We start from the raw sequence: 15,820 nt of genomic DNA, 5'->3' as shown, positions 1-15,820 counted from the left end.
CCTCAGGGGCTCAGGGCTGTCCCACTGTGAAATCGGAAAGTGCTTGAGGGCTCTCAAGTGGACTTTTTGAGCCCTTTATACACAGTTTCCACAAGACTGAGATGCTGAAGTCTTTGCTTGAGGGAATTACCCTTAAGGGGATCTTCAAGGGGATGCTCAAAATCCTCCAAAAGGAAAAAAAAAGAAAAAGAAAGAAAAAAAAAAACATGGACGGAGCTAACAACTAAGAACGTTTAGGTTAATATCACACCATATTTTAAACATGAACAAGCGTCAGTTTTATGAAACTGCCCATAAAATCACATCGTCACATCTCAGCGCCACAGACAGACCTCTGACCCGGGCAGCATATTAATTCATAAAGTGCTGTCCCATTTCTCATACAGCACTTTCAACCTTTGCACCCACATGCTCTCACATTTTCAGCGACCACAGAGGTGATGATAATTACGGTCTGTTAGGGATCACAGCTGATACCATAGGTGGACACTGGGACTGAGACCTAGAGGTGCACACTATAGCAACCAAAACAAGTCAAGAAGAGTAAAGGCCAGATAAGGTGCGGAAAGAATTGATAAGAGCACACAGCGAGGGTGGCGGTGTGTGTTGGGGAAGATGACATTGACAGATGTGCTTGTTGCCATTGTTTTCTCCACACACATACACACATTCAGACACACTTGCACAAATGCCATTGACCTCTGGTGGTCTAACCTGCACTATAAATGTGCACACATCCTGTTTGCACTGAGCTTTTAACTCTCTTGGGGGTACTGAAGATGGATCAAGCTACTGTTAGGTCTGTTTCTCTTGGGTTGTGCATTCGTAGTATGGATTAATAGGCTTTTTGAAATTGCATTACGCTGATACAGGAAATCCCACACTGTGCTCTCGCTCAGCACCGCATAAATTCAGTCGCTGAAGTTTTTATCCTGCTGGGTTATTGTCAAGAGGAATTAACTACTCTGAAGAGGGTGCAGTAGAACTTCTGTCTTGGTTGTAGAGAAACATGTGCTGCTACTTTCCCACGTTGTTATTCAAGTTTTTAAAGACCCCCCTCCGGTGGAAGTCAAAGTTTTTTTCACCTTACTAATGGTGTTATTTATATGCTGAAAGACACGTTATGAGTAAAATAAGCAGTCATGGCCATGGTTGAGTTTCTCTGAAACTGCAGTTTACTGATGTCCGTCTTGAAAGCACAGACTCATGGTGTGTGTCCACAGGATCCGTCAATTTCACGCATCTTACTCATTGTCTATGGGAAAGGCATTGTGTTGCAGGCTGGTTGCATTGCGGCACGTCAAAATTCATTTGCATGAAGTAGACTTAACTTCTACCTTATGCAAATTTGGTACTGGGAGTGGAGATCTGACGCCTCATGAAATTTTCATGCATTGTCTAAATTAGCTATTGTTGAACTAAAATGAGGACAGATTCAGCAACTGCAGAGTATATTTCTTGACTCAAATGCTTTCATAAATCATTTTTTACTGAACCGTTTTTGTAATAAAAGAGAATGTTTGCAGCCGAGCCGCCATGTTAGTCCGATGCTTCTCCTGGACTGAAGGCCATGTGGCCACCTCCTGGCCCGCCAGTGCACACCTACTAAGTGGGCGATGTTGAGATGTGGAACAGTTCCATTAGAGAAAAAGCGCCCCTGTGGACACATACCAGCAGATAGATGGGATTTTTTTTACACAGGAATCTTAAGTAGCTAATGCAGTCAACTTGCAGGGTGGGGCTTTCAATATTATTATTCTACTTCAAAATTGGATTTCCACTGGACACTTATGACTGAAATACTCCAATATTCTAACTTGACATTATGTAGTGTGGAGTAGTTTTACAGTGTTTGACCAGAGTCACAGGTGAGCTGGTGTGCTCAAGCTGCAGCGAGAGTGAGACAGGGACACCATAGTAGTACCCGTTCTAGAGGAAACAATACTGTGTAGAGTTATTCCTAAACCTTGTTGAGGCATGATTAGTTTACTTTCAGTGAAAAAACTTTCAAATATGAAACTTTAATGAGTTTTTACAGGTTAAATCAGTGACTGGAAAGGGACTAATGTGATTCATGTAGACCAAATATTACTGTAATATGCTTTAAATTGCCATGGGATTTGGTTGCTTACAGGTAAAAGTTTTTTTTTTTCCCTTTAGCCACCCACAGTCTGCCACCTGGCAAGCAGAAACCTCACTTCTCTTTTGAAATACATTCAATTAATTCCTTACAAAGAATTATAAGATAACAAATGTAAAAATAAGCCTTTTTCTATGCTCTGCGAGCTGGATCTGTAGTGTGATGTTTACCGTGACACAGGACTCCAGAGGCAGGTTGAAGTCCACCTTCCAAAACTTTAAAAACACGCATGAGGTCATTCTTGTGAAGACATTCAGCAAAGCAGATGTGGTGCAGACAAAAGGTCAAAAACTAAGAACAGGCTAAAACACAAAAACACAGATGCAGATATCCACCAACACAGTAAACAAGAGAGACTGGGAGCAGTCTAAAAAGTATACTTTTACCTCTTGTCTTTAGGAAAACAGGCAAAAATCCAGGAAAACAGTCAAAAGGTCATACACCAGGAAATACACTGGAAACAGAGCAACACAAGAAATCACTGAAAAACCTGGTCTACAGGGAGCAGAAAGACAATTTGGCAGATAGATGGTAGAGCGCTGGAGGTACGTCTGTGAAGGGACTAATTGAATAATGACACAATTAGACTAACAATTAGAGCTGGATACATCAGGTAAAATGTTTTCTAAATTAAACAGGGAGTTAAGTAAGAAGGGTTCATAACAAAAATCCCAACCCATGGTACCTTTGTGAATATAATTTGTCTACTCGCAAACAAATATGCCTGCACAGATAGAAATCAAAAGCACTATATTTCCAAATTATATAACAAAGCCATGGAGTCACAAGGGTCCAAATCATATTTGGGGACATGAATTTTCTGCTAAACTAAACAACTTTTAAGCCAAATGTACTTAGTTGGATAGTTTTTTCTTCTTTTTGGAAAAATACATAAGAATAACAGATTAGGGGAGTGATATGCTCGCCAGCTTTGAGTGCAATGGGCAGAGCTCCCAGCAGCAAATTACAAAAAAAAAAAATGAAAAAGAGATACGATTAAAATGTGAATGCTTCATTGCAACATGATGTCTCTGAATAACTGAAGCAAGAAAGTGGATGAAACTGTGTGGGTAGCAATGCCAAAAATGTTACGTGTTGTATTGTTACCATAGTTCTACAACAGTAGCTAAAATCCAGTGATAGGACACAAATTTGTGTGTGTGTGTGTCTGCATGTGTTGTTTTGTCTTTGTATCCTGCAGGCTTATTTAAGTGGAACAATGGCACCAAGGTTAAAATGCTGGCCTTCAACCTTAAAGGTGTTGACGTCCATATTTAGTGAACACCATTACCCTTGTTTTACTTGTAGTATTCTGATTTTAGGATAGTGCAGCGGGACAGCGGTCCTTACATACACTCAGGGCATATTTTATGGTGAAGCAGAGCAAAATGCTTCTCTTGCCAGTTTAGTCACCTGACTTTAGTTCAAATAATCACACTTGGATTGAAACAAACAATAAATATAGCTATGCCAGAGTTCAGGCCTGGCAGAGCATCACTAGGGAAGATGCCAAATGTATGCTGATATCTGAGGGCTTTTGAAATAAGTTGAATATTATTTATTTATTTTAACCTTTATTTATTCAGGTGAGCCCAGCTTGCTTTTTCAGTGGTGCCGTGATCACACTCGCATAGCTGCACATGTTCACACCTGGAAGCTGCCCAGAAAATCCACAGTTTTGATCTGCTGGCCACAGAGAAGTTCCACTGGAGCAGCTGAGGGTTAAAGGCTTTGCTCGGTGATAATAATGCGGAAGGGGCAAGTGTTTCTTTCACTTTCTCCACCTGGATTTATCCTGCCGGTCTGGAGATTTAATGAAAAAGTCTATGTGATAAAAAATAAAAATAAAAAATTGGGGAACGAGATTTAGAAATTGCTGCAGTGCGGTATGAGTGTACACTCCCTCAAATATGAACTGAATGTCAACAGTATGCGCTGGGTGAGAGAGCAGGTTTCAGGTCTGTTTTGGGACTAACGCCTATCGAAAGACAACTGTTCACTGTCACATTCATGTCAATGGACAATTTACATTTTCTATTGATCTTTTTACAATTTACATTTGTAAATTCATTTAAACTGTACTGTTCAGTGGTTGGCATTAAGGTGTCAGTATTAACTGCTGAGCTTTAGATTGGCATCTGGTTTATTAACTGCAGCACTCATGCATCCCCAAACCATGATACTGCTTCCACCATGCATGACAGTAGGTACTGTACATGCTGGACATAATACTTTGCCTGGCCTTCTGTGTACCCTCACATTAGCAGGAGGAAGATAAAGCTGGAAACTGGACTCATCTGACCACAGAATCTTCTTCCAATTCCTGGCTGTCCAGTTCTTGTGTGCTTGGGCCCAATGACTCTGGGCTAACTTCTGTCTCTCATTAATCAGGGGCTTCTTGACAGCCTTGTAAGACCTTAATCCATGATCTGAAAGTCGGCCACGTACAGTGCGGGTGGGATACTAAACAGTAGTTTGCTTTGATTACTGCTACTGAAGCTCCCGTGATGTCAATTTGCAGTTTTCCCTCCACATGCGGATCAGGATGCGGTCATTTCTGGCTTGAGAAACCCTTGGATGCCCAGATCTTGGTTTCTCTTCCAGCCTGTTGGTCCATCTGTATTTCCGCAGAGTATATCCAACTGCTGAAGGACTGCATCTGCACTTCCTAGCTATCTGGTAGCAGCTTGTACCCTTCCTGGCTGAGAATCTGTATCTTCAGCCGTGCTTCCTTTCCTGCGTTAGGTTCCTTGTTTTAGCCATTTTTGTCTCTGAAGAACTTTCAGATGCGCTGGCTTTATCTAGACATGAAGCATGGCAACTAAAATTGTGTCTTTTAATAAAAAGCACGACATTCATTAGTGGATTACTGGTACCAAACTAACCCAGTATTCATATCTTCATATGTATTTCGATGGAACCAATCAATTTAAAGTTTTTGATGGCTTTTTAGGATTTGTTTAGTGTTCTGACTGTGACTGTACTAAAAGAAATTGCACTTGAAGACCTAAGAGTGATTCTTAATGCAATATTTCACAAATGCATGATGTGTCTGAAAACTTTTTTCCACCCTTTCACTATCTTGCTATCTTTACAATTGTACAGCTAAAGGCTCCTTAGATCCCCAGATAACTGCAGCACATTTGCGTATTTGTAGCTGTCAAAAAGGTGCAATCACAAAAGGGCATTAGTAGCTCATCAGTCTGACTATTAGTGTGAGTTCAGTTAACTCAGAATGTTCTCTTTGTTTTGGTGTTATGCTAATGTGGTGATTTGGTGCTTTTATTTTGGAATTAATTCAGTGTTGTTTCCCTGCTCACCTTCAAATCACTGCCTGCTTAGATGTCTAAAGAAAATTCTCAGGTTTAATTAAATTCGGTGTCTTCCCGTCGCAACCACAACAATCCGCACAAATCCACACCTACTCTTTAACAGTGATTAATTGGTAATTAAATTTGAGAGAGACAACCTTGTGGGATCCTGTCATTTGCACAATCCGTTAAGTACAAATGCATACACAAGAGAGTGACACTGATTTCACAGAAGATGCACCTTAGTAAATAGGCACAATGTCCTTTCAGACTGATGAGTCTGTTTGATAAACAAGATTCATGTATCTAGTTGCAAAAAGGTTTCTTAATAAACCTTCTCCCTGGAAAATACGTACTATAGAAACACATAAGAAAAAAGAAAACTAATTAACAATATCCTCTTTCTTTCTACAGCTCCATGTGGGGGACAGTATGGCGGATCTGAGGGAGTTGTTTTGTCTCCAAACTATCCTTTAAACTACACAACAAGACAGACTTGCTCCTATTATATCACAGTTTCCCCACAGTTTGGTAAGATCATACCAATTTGCAATAATTGTTAAAATGAATGCACTAACTCAATGACTAACTTCTATCTTTGTCTATTTCTCTGATTTTTTTCAGTGGTTTTTGGTCAGTTTGCTGTTTTCCAGACAGCCATGAATGACTCAGTGGAGCTGTTTGATGGAGCCAATGACAATGCCCGATTGCTCAGCTCCCTGGCTGGGTCACACTCAGGTGAGCCCGTTGTCAGACGCGGGGTAGGGTTAGCGTTTCGCTTATGCTGTCATCAAGGAAATGGTTGTTTGATTGTTTTTTTTCTATTTACTATGACTAAGATCGACATATTTTTTAAAAGCTGCCATTCATTCCTAATGTGTTTCCCCCATTTTCCTTATTTTGCACCCCTGAGCACATCCTTGAAAGAGAAAAACACCAAATTGTCTGTAAGAAAGCAGCTCTGGGGGGCTGTAGAACACAGCACCAGTGGTCGTTATCACAATTTATCTGACAATGATGTATTTGGTGAAAATCCATTATGGGTTATCTTTACAAGAGGAAATCAGCAGTGGAAAGCGTCTCACTGGGCCCATACAATATACTGTAGCGCTGATACTCCTTAACACAATCCTCCATGGGTTTCCTTATCCCACAACTTTGAGTCATCCCAACAGCATTTTGAGTCACTGCACAGTGGAGCGCTCAGTAATGATGGGAATTGAAAAATGTGGAAAGAAAATTGATGGAGATGACACAGTAAGAAGAATGAAATCTGTAGAAATATTGATTAACATAGTTGCTGGCAAAATGTGATGCCATTGCCTCGGAGTTTTGCTTTAGTGCGAGTTTCGTGTATCATGGCCAGGGGGCATGCTGCAGGGAAATCCCCCTGGAATTGACATTTTGTTTCTTTCTGTAGAAATCAGGGCTTTTAAAATATTTTCTCTGTTATGTTGGTTCCGTTTTATGCTTGTAGAATTATGAGGGAGAAAAATGAAACTGTTTTATAAAGGATAAGACTACACCTGCCAGTAACACTATCCAGTGTAGTCACTACTACAGAACTGGATAATATTAGCGTCAGTCAGACTGAGAAAACACAAACTTATGTAGATAGATATGGGAGTCCCCCAGACAAGTTATATTTATTTTTGCACTACAGCTTAGATTTGATCTTTTGTGTGTTTTTTTTTAAAATCTGAATGTTTGAGTGACATGACATTTTTTGTCACTAGATGCAGCTGCTCATTAAGCAATTTCTTTTTCTTTCCAACTGCGATCCATCTACGTTAGTTCATGGGAAACAGGCCAGTTTATAAAGTGTAGAATGGGTGGCTTATTCCTTAAAGTTCATTTGAGTTTGAATTTCCCCCTTTGGGCTAAAATAGACGGAAACACACCAGGCGTTTACAAAATAATGTTATCTGCGTCATTACCCACAGACACACACACACACACACACACACACACACACACACACACACACACACACACACTTGGGCAAACAGCTTTGTAGCACATTGTTCCACCTAACTAACTTATTATCCAGACACAACCATATTAGCACCCATGCACTCGTACCAAACTTGCATGTACAAACACACTCGCACATACACACACACACACCAGTGTGGCTAATGATGGTTCTAAATGTCAGCCACACCAGGCCATGTTTTTCTCATTTATCATAGTTACTTTCTTTGCCCGTGTATATGTGTGCACATAAATCTTTGTTTCTATGTGCCAGTGAGCTGGCGTGTGTGTGTGTGTGTGTGTGTGTGTTCTTGTACTTGCTACATGGTGAGAACCATTTTCTGCATTTAACTATCAAAGTGAGGACATTTTTACAAAGTGAGGACATTTTGGCCGGTCCTCACTTTGAAACAGCCATGTTTGAGGGTGAGGATTTGTTTTTAGAGAACAGGTATGAATTGAGGTTTGGTTAGGGTTAGGGTAAGGATTAAGTTTAGGCAATCAGTTGTGATGGTTAAGGTTAGGATAAGGCTCTAGGAAATGCATTACGCCTATGGATGTCCTCACTAAGATAGAAGTACAAACATGTGTGTGTGTGTGTGTGTGTGTGTGTGTGTGTGTGTGTGTGTGTGTGTGTGTGTGTGTGTGTGTGTGTGTGTGTGTGTGTGTGTGTGTGTGTGTGTGTCTGTGTCTGTGTGTCTGTTGTGTTTTCTTGTGTTTTTGTTCTCATGAGGCCTTTTATTTACCACAAGGGGAAAATGAAGGAAAATCTCTGTTAAATATATGGTCCGTGTTTGTGGAGCAGTTCTTGTATGTTTGCTTGTGCACATGTGTGTTCACATGGATCTACAGGTTGTTTCTGCTGCTGTTTTCTTCTCAGGTTCCTGCAGGTTTGTAAAAAAAATAATTAGGAAGAGAGAGGGAGAGAGAAAGAGAGAATTGCTGTGTGATTTCAGGAGAAAAGGTTAAGTTGTTTTTAGCATTAGCATTTAGTTCATAATTATTATATCTGAGTGTGCATGTGTGTTTGTGTGTAATTGTTTATCCCAGGTGAGACACTGCCACTGGCAACTTCCAATCAGATCATGCTTCGGTTCAATGCTAAGAGTGGTCAGTCAGCTAGAGGCTTTCACTTCGTCTATCAAGGTAACTCATTGTTTTTGACTCTGTCTTTTGTTCCTCTCACATTCATACACTTCTGTACACTAGGCTATATTCAGTGCAACGTGAAGATCAAATTCTTTCTGCTGACTTGTTTCTGTTTTTCTTTCCTGTTTCTTCTTGTGTTATTTAATTTTTGCCATGATAACAGCTGTGCCTCGAACCAGTGACAGTCAGTGCAGTTCAGTGCCAGAGCCTCGGTATGGAAGACGGATCGGTTCAGAGTTCTCAGCAGGTTCTGTCGTTCGATTTGAGTGCAGTCCAGGCTATTTACTGAAAGGATCCAGTGCAATTCGGTGCCAGTCTGTACCAGGTGCTCTCGCACAGTGGAATGCAACAACACCAACCTGTATAGGTGAGGTCAATGACCCCGAAATGCATGAAGAATGTAACCAGCTAACTCTTGCAGCTCCAAAGCAAAGGGAATTCATTTGTAATTGGAAACGCAGATACCATCAGTTCTTCTCCACTGAGGTGATTACTCTTCTACACAACTGCACTGAGACCAATTAGTTCAAACTCAAAAGTCAACCAAGGGTTTTTTTTTTTTTGAAAAATAAATTGCAAAATTAGAAGATATAGTACATTGCCTCAGTTCATTGTGATTTCTATAAGTGTATAGATTTTTTATTGTTATGCAGAGATATCTGTACACATAACCCCAAATGACACAGAGTCATACTTAATGCTCAGACACGCTGGCAGGAAAAAATATATTTCAGCTCTAACACCAAATCTTATCTTCCGAATAGAATTATGCCATATATCTAAATGCTGCATGACAACAGTAAATGACCAAAGAGCTTGCTGAGATAAGGCTTTTCCCCCCAGCATGAGGATGGACATTACAGAGCTAGTCATCTCGAGTGCAGGCTGGGAGCTGCCAAGATGACTGGGCGATCACCCAGCACACAGGTCCTCAGATCTTTAAAAAAAATGTTATGAGATCTGAGGACCTGCATGCTGGATGTAGATTTTAATAGGCATTTACTGCATATCTGGATAACTGGAAATCTAAATGGTTGCTTTCTTAGCTGAAAAAAGTATCATTAATTAATAAAGTGGTAAAACCCAAAAAGCAGGGATGAAAACCACAGAACTGAATTTGGCTCAGAATCTGTGCTATTAACACTCTGGCATGAAATGCATTCTGGAATATTTATAAATAACTTATAGAAAATATAACTAATATGTGGCTCAGGAATGCAGAGGAAAAAGCAGATGTAAAAAAAAAAGGCCTGAAATAATTTGTCTTTTCCACTCTGTACTATTTAATGAAAGTGATTGGGAGTTGGGATTTTGACATTAATTCTAACACAACTAAATGCATGCCGGTGTGAAACCTCTCTCTGCTGAGAGTTAGCATTTTGCAAACAGCTTCAACTGTCACCACAGTTTATACCATAAATAATGTTTGTTAACATGTTTCCTCTCACCGACTCCCTGCAGTGGTAATTTGAATACCATATTGTTTGTCTCTGGGCATGCCCAGCCTTAATCCAACATCCTGTCCTATCTGTTAGCTATTTAGTTAATAGGTCTTGCCAAGAAATCCATATTTTATGTCTTCATCCTAGTTCCCTGCAGCGGCAATTTGACTGAACGTCGTGGCACAATACTGTCTCCTGGCTATCCTGAGCCCTACCCAAACAGCCTCAACTGTCTGTGGAGGATCCATGTCAGTGAAGGGGCTGGTATTCAGGTACCGATGTGCACTTTTCTTAATACATAAATGGTGTATTGTGTATACAGTACTTATAAAGGATCCACATGTTGTCGTAAGCTGTCATGTTCATTTATTTTTACTGTTTGCTGTTTAGATACAAGTAATGACGTTTGCTACTGAGCACAACTGGGACTCTCTGGAGATCTACGATGGAGGAGACATGACAGCTCCTAAATTAGGGTCATTTTCTGGTATGACAAGATGTTCACACATTCACAGAATTGCATAAAGTGCAGTACAACCAAACTACACATGCACTCATGCACACAAGCACTGTGAAGCTCTATGATGGATGAGATATGACGGCTAGTAAGCTGCAGATGCGCAAACGCCCACACATATAGACTGACAGACAAATGCACACCAATGAAGGCACATATGCACAAGATCCATGATGAATGAGGGGTGACAGATCTTAAGCCATAGATACACAGACATACAGCATACACTGGAGAGCAATGATGGATGAGTCGTAATACCAAAAAACAATATGATGTATATCTCAAATAAAGAATAAATGTTTTGAAGACATAGTTTTTCAAATCCGAAGCCGTCATTGAGAAGAGTTTCACCACGAGATTGTGGGTGGGGGTGGGGGGTGGGGGTGGGGGGGAGGAGAACGCGAAGACAGGCAGGGATAAAGAATGATCTAACCTTTTACAATTTCCCTGCGGAGTTTCCCCTGTGACCTGCCCCAAGCACATACCTGTCACACAGCTATCACACATGAAACATGCCGCCCACAGGGCAACACACACACACACATTTGCACCCACCCCCACACACACACACCTACACACACACACACACAAATGACTGTGCCCTTCTAAAGAACGCACACCAGGGAGCTGCCCACTATAACCACAGAGATCTGGTGTTGACCACTGACCAGCTTCACTGAGGCAGATAAGAGCTGCTTCACATAAGGACACTAAAATGCTAGCTGTCCACGGACGGTGAAAGGTTGTTCACCTTCACTACACATAATTTCCCAGCTGCTCTGAAATTTAAACGAGACATAGTTCAAAACTCAGTCACTGAAAAAGCAGCACCATATGTCGTTTTTTTTTAATTGTTCTTGTATGTACAGTGTGGTGTAATAAAAATTTCAATGCTTTTTTTATATGACTTAATTTTTATTTTTGATAAGCTGGTCAATGTGAGCCTCCAAATGCTATTAATATAACCACTGCTAATATTAAACTTTAACCGTTTTGCAAACTGGGCAGATAAAACTCATCGACTGCTTTCGTTTTCGTTTATCATCTTTTACAGGAACAACAGCTCCTGCTCTTCTCAACTCAACATCCAACCAGCTCCTTCTGCACTTTCAGAGTGACATTAGTGTGGTGGCAGCAGGTTTTCACCTAGAATACAAGAGTAAGTAAAAGCTTTTAACATCAAAAGAGAGATAAACAGAGTGGTGGGCTGTTGGATTTACAAAAAAGATCATCCTTGCTCGCAACCAAAGAGTTATTCTGAGGTCCCTTCTTACCAGAAACTCGAAATGCACACAAACACACACACACACCATTGCAGCCAAAACTTCGACATCAAATAACAAGAGTCAGTGACCTGAACTGGTAGTGCCTGAGAGCATACACACATACTGAGGCCCACATGGAAGCACACACACATAACATACACCTAGAGGGATGTAAACAGAATCACACAGACACATACACATACCCAAAGTGGTTTTGCCTGTGTCATACATGCGCACTAGTCTAAAATGAAGGCGAATACACATGTGAGTATGTACACAGACAACAGTATAGGCACAGATATTAACATCATGCATTTACACACCTGTCAGGGCACGGTTGTGCTTTTCAGTCCTTTGTAGTTGTTTTAGCTTAGAATCACTTCTAGATCAATGAACATGTCCCCGTTTGTGAGTTTGTGTGAGAGTTTTAGTGTGTGTGTGTACACGCATTACTCTGTGTAGATTTGCATGTGTGTGTAGGTGAGTGGCTAGATAGACTTTTTTTTTTTCAGCTCTGTGTGTTTTGGTGTCCCGTCACTCTGAATGAAAACCAGGAAAACTGGTCACTTTTAGAGACAGTATATTGTGTCTATATTTTTTGCTTCACTGTGCTAGTGAATGTAGCAACTTCAAGCTTTTCAACATAGCGTTTACTAGCAGATGCACACAAAGAGGATACGTTGTAAAGCACTACAGGCAGAGGAACAAAAAAAAGCACAGAGATCTTCTGTACTGTCTGTAGTATTATAAACATCTGTCTACAATCCTTGATTTAAGTCCAATGTTTTCTTTTGTATAGCAAAATCATCACAGTGCATGCTGTTTCATATTGTTAGCCGGAAAGAAAGGATTTATTTTTTCCCATTTCCACAAGATCACCTTGAAAAAAAAATTATACATCACTTCACCCCAGGAGCTCCTGCAGGTCTCAGACGATAGTTTTGCTTATCTCAAAATGAGTGCCAACACTTTAATCTGTAGCAGAATTTGTTCCAAGTTTACACTCGAGGTTCGGAAGAGGAGGCCTCACCACAAAGCGTGCTTTCAACTTTTTTCATTAAACACAAAGTTTTGCAGAGATCATTCAACTTACCCATTCAATAGGTGACAAGAGCAGGCACGCCAAAATTACTATTTGCCCTCAGATGATTCTTCATTCTGATCCTCCTTGCAAACACTCTATTATCTGTTGTGCACTGATCTTTCACCGCACTGGCTTCTGTTTTTCCGCTGTGTTTCTTTCCTGCTATAAACACGGAAAAACAAACCCCCATGCCTAAAAATAGCACGTCATTTTCACATGTTTTTAGAGTATTTTTTTCCGGCTAATGTGGTAGCCAGCTAATGTGGTAATGTCTGTGAGTAGACCTTGTGAATGATTGTGATGATGATGCTCTTATCATTTTGGGCTGACTGAAGGGCCTTTCTTCTAAAAGGCACAGTGAGACATCTCTCTCCCTTGTCTTTCCTCACATAAACTGAAACAGAAGTATAGTAAATCCAGTCAGTTAGACTTAAATGCTGACACTGTCTCGTTGTAGTCTAGTGGCCCTAGTGGGGTGGTTTGTGGTACTGTCAGCATTTTACTGAGCATTACTGCTCTCTCATAGCCGAGGAAGAGAGGGAACAGTGTGCTTGGGCGCACAGAGAGAGAGAAGGATGGTCAGCCAAATGGAATAGTTTCATTGATCAGTTGTCATGACAGCCTGCTGATGCTCTGCCTAATAATACACTCCTCCTGTGTGTGTGTGTACGTGTATGTGTACGTGTGTGTACAGTCTCATGCAGCTTTTTCACTTATGCTCCGTCGAGAAAAAAGTCGCCTTCATCCCCATCTGTAAGCGCGCTCTCATGGAAAAAGTCACCCATGTGCACACACTCACAAATGTCATTCAGTGGGGCAGAGCCACCTGGATGTGTGTGTGAGCTCAGTGGGATCACAACGTTTTGTTGGTAGGAAGGTAGATAATGAACCAACAAGACACACAAGCAAACACACACACACACACACACAAACATTCGCTCCTCTGTCTCCCCTTCCTTCACTCTCTATCCCTCTTCCACCCCTGTGTTGCCATGGTAACCGCTCTGGGGCAGTCTCCTGCGGAAGTTTCCACACTCATACATACACACACGCACATACAAATGAACACACAGATACACCCCCACTGATGCTATTTGATAAAGGGCCCGCTGCTGTCAAACTTATTAAGGATGTGTTTAACCTTTATTGTTTTGGGAATACATAACCAAAGTCATTGTGTTACCTTCAAATATGTTTAAGCACATTTCAGAAGCTGCTTTAAAACCCTGACAGTGTACATGCTTTTTCATTGTCCTACCTGTCAATTAAAAAAAAAAAAAAGAGCTCTTGCGTATAAGAAAAAGGCATTAGAGAACTTGTGAGGTAATCTTGTGGAGTAGTTTTTTGTCAGGACTCTCTGTAATTGTGTGGGAAAACTTAGAGACAGCGTTATTTTAGGAAATTAGGTAAACTGCTGTGCGTGCTCTAATGGTGTGTTGTAAATTACTTGCTCAAGTCAAGAGAAAGGTCACATACGGACGAAGGATGGAGACGGGAAAAGCAATTGTAAAGTCTTTCTTGCAAGTCCTGTAGTAAAGTCATGGCAGAGAACAGCAAGGGAACGATTTTCTGCTGTCATTTCAGTATAGAACATAATGACAGTAGTTTACAAAAAAAACATGATTACACAACATGATCAGTCCTGCAATGCCTCATTGTGTTTTTGGTCTTCTTTTTTTGTTTCTTTTTTGTTGCTGCAGCGGTTGGTCTCACCACTTGCCCAGAACCAATGATACCAGCCAATGGCATTAAATCTGGAGACAGATACATGGTGAATGAGGTGGTGGCATTCAGCTGTGAGCCAGGTTACACACTGCAGGTAATGAGCACCCACACATACCAGTCCTTACATTTACATGCAGATTTCACATAAAAAGCCACTGTCTATTGCTTCTTGTTGCTGGTATTAATTTGGTCAATTTCAGATGTTGTTTTTCAGAAGCAGATTAAGTATTAAATATTAAAAACCAATGGCTGTGCAGAGGGGCAAACTGCTATCTTTAACAATTAACAAGCATATTTCAAAGTGTGGTTTCTCCACAATGGGCGAATTTTTACTTTATTTAAATTCACACTAGGGGTATTGTTATGTTCTTTCACAAAGAGAAAATGAAGTTTCTCATCATAGAAAATGCTAAGACTGCACCAATTTTTTTCCTGCTCTGTGAGATTTTTTTGAAAGAAGAAATGAAATGCACTTTGCTAATGAAAATGTATCAACATTCCTCCTCACAGTATCATTTTCTCTTGAACTTCACCCACTGTATTATCACTTTCAGGGCCATTCTCACATTTCTTGCATGCCTGGGACTGTGCGTCGTTGGAACTACCCACCACCTCTTTGCATAGGTAGCATACTCACACATTCTGGCTGGATTGGGTTATGAATGCTCAAGAACATAGATCCTGCAGGTGCAAGGTTTACAGCAAAGCCACAGAGGCATTGAAGTAGATTAGAGATGTTAGCATGTCTCTGTCTAAAACGTGTGGTTATGTGTGCTAAACTGAGCACTAGCTTTTTTCATGAATTTGTATTACTTATTTTATATTTTCTCAGAATGTGTCTGGCAGCAGAATAGTTACACTACACTGCATCCAGTTACAATAACACACGGCAGGGATATTAACTGAATATTAATCTCTCATCAAATAAATTACTGGAATTCATGAGATGTGTAGTTTTAAATGTGACTTAACTGCTGTATTTGATAGCATGAGCTTGAAATCAGATTAGTGGAACAAAAATAAAAAACTAGGCGGATGTAGGTTCAGTGATCTACAGGATCAATATGCCTGCTGGTTACAAAGAGACCTGAGAGCCAAGGTTTCCCAAAGTCTGCAATAGTATTAGGGAACCTTGATTCCATTGATGTTTGCGTTTAGGTCTGAATAATTCAATCCTTGGTGCAAGATCTCAAAAACCAGTTCCAGCTAAACT

General features: G+C 40.6%; 1 protein-coding gene across 1 annotated transcript in view; it reads left to right on the top strand.

The window, feature by feature from the left end:
- The window catches only part of LOC110949783 (CUB and sushi domain-containing protein 1), a 329,068-nt gene that overhangs the window by 235,018 nt on the left and 78,230 nt on the right, over positions 1–15,820 (top strand). The window contains 9 exon segments of the mRNA XM_051944856.1: positions 5,866–5,982; positions 6,076–6,189; positions 8,476–8,571; positions 8,738–8,941; positions 10,164–10,288; positions 10,407–10,503; positions 11,588–11,692; positions 14,583–14,701; positions 15,162–15,231. Of these exon segments, the coding sequence (XP_051800816.1) occupies positions 5,866–5,982; positions 6,076–6,189; positions 8,476–8,571; positions 8,738–8,941; positions 10,164–10,288; positions 10,407–10,503; positions 11,588–11,692; positions 14,583–14,701; positions 15,162–15,231 (1,047 nt within the window).

This window comes from Acanthochromis polyacanthus, chromosome 2 (assembly GCF_021347895.1).
Source record: "Acanthochromis polyacanthus isolate Apoly-LR-REF ecotype Palm Island chromosome 2, KAUST_Apoly_ChrSc, whole genome shotgun sequence".
Taxonomy (NCBI): domain Eukaryota; kingdom Metazoa; phylum Chordata; class Actinopteri; family Pomacentridae; genus Acanthochromis; species Acanthochromis polyacanthus.
This window is presented reverse-complemented; position numbering and strand designations above follow the sequence as displayed.